Genomic DNA, 8,287 nt, shown 5'->3' with positions numbered 1-8,287 from the left:
ACACACACACACACAAACTGTATAAACAGGGAGTGAATGAAAGGGCCATCATGCCTGGCACTTTCTCTCCTCACACAAACACACACCTGGACAATACAGTCTTTATTTAGGATGGCCACTTTCGCTGCTTTAAAGGGGGTTCCCCATGTGTGTGTGTTGTGTGTGTGTGTGTGCATGTATTTGAGTGTGTGTGTGTGTGTGTGTGTGTGTGTGTGTGTGTGTGTGTGTGTGTGTGTGTGTGTGTGTGTGTGTGTGTGTGTGCGTGTTTTTCTTGGATGCCGACTAGTCGAGGGCTTTCCCCTACTTGGTTTTTCCAAAAGCCCAATTGACTGGAGAGAGAGCAGCAATGTGACCTCTCTTTCTCTCTCTCTCTGTCTTTCCATCCTTCGCTCCTCTCAGAGACTTTTATAGTTTTATGTATTTGTCCAACGCTGCCAATTACCACGTTTGCCAAGACACATGCACAGATGTTCACTCATACACACACACATTTGTACTTGTATACTTGCGAGGACACTCACTGACATAAAGCACTTCCTAGTCTCTATCTCTAACTTTAACCATCACAACTTGTCTCTAAACTTAAACCTCTCTTCCTAAAACCTGGTATAAAGCTCCAAGCAGCCTTTTAAAGATTTAGCCTGATGTTTAAAACTCTTTTTGGTCCGCGCAAAGACAGACTTGCAAACGCTGGGAAAGCTGCTAAAATAGTAGAAGTGAATCTTAGCAGCTACTGTTCCTGATGAACATGACGCTGCTATCAGAGTTATTATAAGTTATAATTGATGTAATTATGCACAAACATTCCAGGATATTTTTATATTTCCCATCCCTCCTTCCACATCTATGTTTTTGTCAATTACATGGATTTCAATGAGTAAGGACACAAATGTAGATTAATGTTCCTAAACTAACAAGTTACCCCCCCAAAAAAAGAGTCAGACAGCTTGCGTAAGTCTCGTCAGTCGTACCTGTGACTCCTCCGAAGGTGCCGTAAGTCATATTGCAGGCCGTTCTCTGCAGATTGTGCTCATAAACCAACTTCAGCTGGTACTGATCGCCGTGCTCCACGTTCCCCGCGGTGCCTGAACACACACATGACAAAGTCTACGTGATGCTTTTGAAGGTGACGTTGAAACACGATTGATGAAAAGGAACACTACACAAGGAAGATGATTAAAAGAGGAAGGAGATATGGAAAACTAAAGAGAAAATCATATGTGTGTGTGTGTGTGTGTGTGTGTGTGTGTGTGTGTGTGTGTGTTTTTACCTGAAACTGAGTAGACTGAAAGTTTCCTGGGGTGAAGAACTGCCAGGTGAAGAAGCTCCGAACATCTAAAAAAGAAAAAAAGAGAACAAAAGACACTTCAACTTCAACTCTATTTATAAAGCACTTTAAACACACAGCTGATCCAAAGTGCTTTAAAAAGAGGAAAAAACACAAACACAATATATGGCCTTTTCTTAACTGCTGGTATTTGCTGTGTTATCTATATATTTGTGTTTATTTACTGTATATGTCGATATTTTTTCACTTTGGATCTTTTGCTTGCATCATCTGTTTTTATTTTAAAGCACTTTGTAACTTTGTTTTGAAAGTGCTATATAAATAAATCAGAATAAAGAATAACCTTAATAATAAAAGTACATCATCACATAGAGTATAAAGCACATGGTGACAGCAGTATAAACCTATGGAGACTTCAGGTGAAAGACCTGAATACACGACAGTCATCATAAGACTGAGGCTCAATAACAGAATAAGCAGGAGTAGTGGAGCATCCTCACTTTAAGTTAAATTACATTTTCTGTATATTATGTTGGATACAAACTGTTAAAAAGTGTTAAAATCCACACTGAAGTTACTTAAGGATCAACAGCTGCTAACAACAGGCTACAAGAGCTGCGGCCTCGGAGGTGGTGAAGATTACATTTCTTTCTCAGAGACACTTCTGCTAAGCCAGCACTTCCTCCCAATGTGGTTAAACCTGAATTCATACTTCTTAAAAAATTACTGGAGCAGCTGTTGGATTTTTTTTTTTTTTTCACGTTGGTTATGGTTGAGGTTTGGGATGGATAGTCTCAATGCTGCTCATCCTAGATTTTTTTTTTTATACTTATTTACCACAAACCCACTGAGAAAGAATCTGTCCACTCTCTGGACCTTGAACAGATGCTGTTTTACTAACTTTTAAAACCACTCTTGTAATGTTTGCTGAGAGAAGAACAAACAAGGGAAAGAGAAAACTGAAATCCCACAAGTCTTTCTTTCTTGGAAAACCTTGCCAGTCAGTGCTGAAACAAAACCTTTCACCATCTGCCCACCACGGTCTGCCCTGACAATATTTACAACGTGCTTCCCTGTCGAGGTCGGCTTCCACAATGCCCACCAGTCTCTGAAGAATGCTGTGGTGGAAACCGCAGGTAACTAAACACGACATCTTCCAAACAGACTGATTTAGTTGGATGCTGCTTCCACTGCGATGATGTGGGAAGTCTTTGAGGCAAACCTCCAGAGCTTTTCCCAGAAACCTCACTTTCCGGCACGTTCCTGTGCACCCACAGTACGGCGATGGGAGATATGGTGTTTATAGCGGCGGCTAAAGCAAGGCAGCAACACTGTCTTGTGTCTAATTTACAGAATATTTCAAATTCAGACTGGCTTGAAGAACTGAGAGTAAGTAAATAAGCATCACTGTTTACTTTTTTGGGGGGTTTTTTAACCAAATTTGAAGAGTTTCACCTCAAAAATCATATTATAATTACATTACATACCAGTGAAGCCATGGAAAAGACACATTTCAACATGGAGATTAATTTAAATACCACTGCCAGGTTTAAAGGTTCAACTCCCCTGTTTGGCTTGTGTCTAAATTACTTAATATGTCAAAGTCAGACTGGCTTGAAAAACTGAGTGCACACAATAAAGACTTTTTGTGCTTTTTGTTTTACTCAAATTTGAAGAGTTTCAGCTCAAAAATCACATTATAGTTGCTACTACATAGCACTGAAGCCATGGAAAAGGCAGATTTCAACATAGAGATTCATTTAAATATACCACTGTCAGGGTTTGTGGTTCCATTTAATGTGTAATTCATCAGATTAAGCGAAGAAGTTAAAAATGCATTAAGCCTGTAAAGCCTGAACCATCTAAAAATAATTGTTATATAATTAACCACAGCGTTACATCTTAAATCATCATTATTTTCACTCCCTAAAGATACTCATGTGTGAGGGCAGCAGTGTAAAATACTAAACTAAAGAAACTGTGAAAACACATAATTGTTCATCAAGGGTGGAGATAATCCTTCATTAATCGTAATCGAGGTTAAAAGTTCAATTCATCGTGATTTAGATTTTTGCCATAACCACCCAGCCCTAGGTTAAGGATTGAATATCTTGATCATTATATGCAAGTGCGGATTTATATATGGGCCAGGGGGGCAGCACGGGGAACACACACACACACAAAAAGACAAAAACAATCCATTTGCTATCGCTTATCTGCACGTCACGTCAATGATATAATGTCACTGTGGGTCAGTTAAGGTTCGTCCACATTGCTGAGAAGATATCACAGTCAGGAGTAGGAGATGAGGGAGAGGAGTGAGGATTAGGTCAACCTCAGGTTCAACGAGGTTTCACACTCCTTTTAAATACAGTATAATAAACGATGGATACATATCACCATCGTCCTGTCATCCCACGTCATTCCATTCCCCCCGCTCCTCCCGCTCCTCCCGAGGGCGATCTTAATCATCTTTTTACTCCGAAAAAACAAAGTAATTTACACATTTCACTGGACCTCGGCTCGTCGAAGGTCAGCTCTCCAGATCCAATTATGCGGTGCAATAACAAAGCGGGACGGGGCTCTTGGGTTTCCGACAGCTATGCTAAAAACTCAGCGGTCAGCCCGGACGTTATGAGCTATGTGATAGATGGTGGTAAATCATGAGAGTTTGGGGGGGGGGGAGTCCTGCACATGGTGGTTTGGGGTTAGCATGCAGTGCAGAGGAGGGAGGGAGGAGAAAAAAAAAGATACTAATGTTAATGTGGTGGTTAAAAACAGCAGGGATGGTTTTTCTATGAATGAAAAAGTGCTGCGATGATTTATGAATGGGTGTTTCTGCCTGGCAGTTTAAAATAGGGCCGTGTTATTAGCTTTACTATGAACACTTATAATTCACACAAGGTCACGACAGAGTTGTGGAAAGACCCGTGATTCATTCATCGGGCAGCACATACGTAGGGGAGTAACTTGTTACATCATTTAATGACAAAATAAATAAAAAGTGTAATCTGTTACAGCTACTGAGATAAAAGTGTGTCATTAAATTAGAGTTACTGATGAAAATGTTGATGATTACAAAGAGGGTTACATCTGAAGTCAGATCTTTAAGATTTTGCCCAGGAGGGTTTTTTCCTTATTTTTTAATACTCAACATGTTAAATAACAGAAATTTGGCAAAAGAAAATATGAAACACTTGCTGGTTCTGCTCCTTTTCTCTGTTTTATGCAAAGGCGGGGTGGCCATCGGGAGAGACGGGACAATTCCCAGGAGGCCGGCCAATGACGTGTGTGGCCCTCCCTCGACCGTCATGAGTCAGTCAATATTCAGTCATGCAATGTACGTGGGTAACGCCAGTGACACCGATGCTGTGAGATACTGAGAAAACTTCTTACATATGAGATGTCTATAATCCATGATGTATTTCTGGACTCTTGTGGTTCAGTTCTTTCTTATCACTTCCAATTTTGCAACTTAAATCAACTCCTATTTCAGTATTCTACAACTTCAATGGTTGTATATTTAAAAATTATAACTGCAATATATTATTTTCTTTGTTTGTTCTTAAAATGTGGAATGGAGCAGGGCCTGCTGGGAAAGGGAGAAAAGGGCTCATCCAATGAATGCGATTTTTAAGTCACAGTCCACATCTACTGCAGCGAATATTTTTCTGGAAGTGAGCTGCAACTTAAAATTCTCCAGTAATATGCTGTTATGTATATTTGTGAATTTGTGACGAATCTGCTGACGGAAGCGCAACACAGCTGGAGCTGTTCGGTTAGGAAACCAGTTAAATTGGAAACCAGTTGGGACATAACACCAGGACCGGGGCTGGTGAAAAATTCCCGGTGGATTTCAAGGCCTCACTCCGCCGCTGGTTTTATGTGTTTGAAAATAGTTTGGGTTGAACAAAACAAGCAGTTTAAAGACGAGGCAATGGACTCTTGGATCTTGTGATTGGCATTTTTTCCACTATTGTCTTACATTTATAGACTAAATGATAAAATTTCAAAATAGCACAACATTTCTGCACAAGTGAACAGATGTACAACCCTCTCTCTCTCTCTCCTTGCCTGTAGTAGTAGTACAGTGTAATCCGTTATCTGTCCTAAGACAATAAAGCACAGATCTGCATGTGTGAGATAGTGGTTTAAGGTTCCTGGCAGAGAGGGACATCAAGCTAATGCCAATCTGACCTACAAACCACAAGGGCAGGCGAAGGAGGCGGGATGAAGGGAGGGCCGAGAGATCACTCAATGATCCTGGTGTTAGAGCTCAGATCTGCAGGGACTCAATTTATCAGGAGTGACACAAACCAACGGGCAGAGAGGAAAAAGAAGAGCTGCCATTAATAACCAGAGCAGTGTCCAAATACTAACATGCCTCTTTTGATCCTCTTGTCTTGTCTTTTGGAGTAAAACTTCAATTAGCCCAGGTGTATGTGACGTCTACTTACGAGACAAACTTTCCCACTTCCACCTGGATGATGGCGTTTTGAAGCTGGACTTCGAGGAGCTGAGCCTCGGCTGCACCTTGCCCCGCCTCGCTGGATTTACCGGTGTGAGGGAAGAAGATCCGCAGCATCCCCATGTAGCTGCCCACCACCACCTTATCTGCAATGTCATAATCATACAGGAGAATAAATGTTATATGATGTTATATATGTCAGGAGTTACTGCTTTCATTTTGTGTGAGTTAATACATCATTCTTATAGCTTAATCCAGGGGCGTCAAACATGCGGCCCGTGGGCCAGAACCGGCCTGCCGAGGGGTCCAGTCCTGCCCACTTTCCTTCCTGTGTTTGTTTCCTTCCTTCTTTTCTTCTCTCCATCCATCTTTCCTTCCTGACTTCCCTCCTTCTTTTCTTCCCTCCTTTCTTCCTTCCTTCATTCTGTCCTTCCTCCCTTTCTTCCTTCTTTCCTTCCTCCCTTTCTTCCCTATTTTCTTCCCTCCTTCCTTCCTCCCTTTCTTCCGTCCTTCCTCCCTTTCTTCCCTCCTTCCTTCCTCCCTTTCTTCCATCCTTCCTTCTGTCCTTCCTCCCTTTCCTTTTTCCCATTCTTCCTTCTGTCCTTCCATCTTTCCTTCCTGTCTTCTCTCCTCCCTTTCTTCCTTCTTTTCTTGCCTCCTTCCTTCCATCTTTCCTTCCTCCCTTTCTTCCTTCCTTCATTCTGTCTGTCCTTCCTTCTGTCCTTCCTTCATTCTGTCCTTCCTTCCTTCCTTCCTTCCTTAATTTCTTCCTTCTTTCCCTCCATCTTTTTAATGATCCGGCCCACATGAGATCAAAGTGGGCTGTTTGTGGCCCTTGATTGAAAATGAGTTTGACTCCTCTAGCTTAAACAATATAATGTTTAACAACTGGGAAGCAAACTAAGGCCCGACCGATACTGGATATCAGACTAGAAGCTACAAAATAAAAGCATCTTCCTTTTGTCTGTGGCTCATGAGGAAGTAATGAGGAAGTGAGGAAAAATTAGGTGGATTTTTAGTTATAGAAAGTGAATATCTTCTTACACAAGCAATCAAATTGTAATAAAATTATGAGAATGCATTTTAACTTTATGTCTAAACCTCAACATGGACACACTGAGGTTCATTGTATGTTGGTGCATCATTTCCCCATTTACTTATTATACATGAGGTGCATTTTCTGTATCTGCATGGTTCCATTAGACACACACACACACACACACACACACACACACACCATGTCCGGTGCCGCTGTTGTCTACGTCTCCGACACAGATGCATCCCTGGTCGAACTCCTCCCCCTCGCCGAGCACTGCCGACCACCAATCACGGGCCTTGAACAGAGACATTCTGCCTCTGATTGAACAAAAAGAGACACACAGATTATTGTAAATGTTAAATCTCTTCTGCTGTGAACTCATCACACAGTATATAAAGTGTGTCTGAGTCAAAAGGAGCTCTGTTCATCGGTTTCTTAATTAAAAGTCAATCACTTTTAATTAAATCTTCCTTAATGATTATGTGTAGTATTTATTCATCAACTCATGAAGCGACTGATAGAAACACTAAGACACACAAAGTTTGTATTTAAATAACAATAGCAACTGAATTATTAAGACATAAAGAATACAAAAACCTAGATAATAATGATGGTAATATTAATAATAAAAGTTTATTTATTTGGCACTTTTCTTAACAATGTAAATTAAACCAAACAAAGCAGATAAAAAATAAGGCCATGAGAAGCACAGAGGTAGAGACAGAGGCAGAGAAGTAAAAGTACATGATGCATAAAATAAAAATAAAATAAGAAGTAATAGTACATGATGCATGCAATAAAATAAAATATTTTAGAATAAAATAAATAAAAATAAAATAGATATAATAATAAAAATAAGAAATAAAATAAATATAAAAAATAAAATACACAGAACTAAAATAATTTAAATATAGTATAGTATTAATTTATTTATGCATTTATTTATTTTCCCATTTGGTTTGATTTGGCGCTATATAAATAAAAATTGATTAACTAACTGATGACTATTTCTAAGGACATATTATTTAATTTATTTATACAAGTGTGTTTGACTTTAACCTAAACTAAACTAAACTAAAGTGAGTGATAAAAAAGGCGGCAAAAACTTCTCTTTCACTTTGTTCAGTTTCCTCTTCAGGGAATCAAACCTCCAACCTTTTTCACACTATGACGGCTGCTCAGTTAAGTGTCACTGAAGCCACTAACATGGTGACAGCTTGGACTTCTGCCCACTATGATCTCTGTCCGCTCGCCCCTGCAGGAGGCTCTTTATGCACCGTAATACACCTCCTACCAGCCAATGAGCAGAGCAGAGGGAAGGTCACATGCACCTCCACACCTCCGTAAGGATTGTGAGTGAGGAGGAGGAGGAGGAGGAGGAGGAGGAGGAGCAGGAGGAGCAGGAGGAGGAGGTGGTGAAGAGGGGGGGTTGATGGGACCAAGCAGCTTTTCTACTTGCTAAATGCTGAGCAGGTGGAACGGGCAGCTAATC

The 8,287-nt window shown here is 40.5% G+C and overlaps 1 protein-coding gene across 1 annotated transcript in view; it reads right to left on the bottom strand.

Annotated features, from left to right (window-relative positions):
* bbs9 (Bardet-Biedl syndrome 9) overlaps nt 1–7,105 on the bottom strand; it is a gene marked incomplete at its 3' end in the record, with an annotated part of 168,303 nt that extends 161,198 nt beyond the window's left edge. Inside the window, exons 1-4 of the mRNA XM_053327660.1 lie at nt 6,994–7,105; nt 5,746–5,902; nt 1,271–1,335; nt 972–1,085 (exon numbers count right to left, since the gene is read on the bottom strand). Coding sequence (XP_053183635.1) covers nt 972–1,085; nt 1,271–1,335; nt 5,746–5,902; nt 6,994–7,105 — 448 coding nt within the window. The remainder of the gene's footprint in view (nt 1–971; nt 1,086–1,270; nt 1,336–5,745; nt 5,903–6,993) is intronic.
* Between the last annotated feature and the right edge of the window lie 1,182 nt (nt 7,106–8,287).

Source organism: Scomber japonicus, chromosome 10 (assembly GCF_027409825.1).
Source record: "Scomber japonicus isolate fScoJap1 chromosome 10, fScoJap1.pri, whole genome shotgun sequence".
In the NCBI taxonomy this organism is placed as follows: domain Eukaryota; kingdom Metazoa; phylum Chordata; class Actinopteri; order Scombriformes; family Scombridae; genus Scomber; species Scomber japonicus.
Note: the sequence above shows the minus strand (reverse complement) of the source record. Positions and strands in the feature narration are given on the sequence as shown.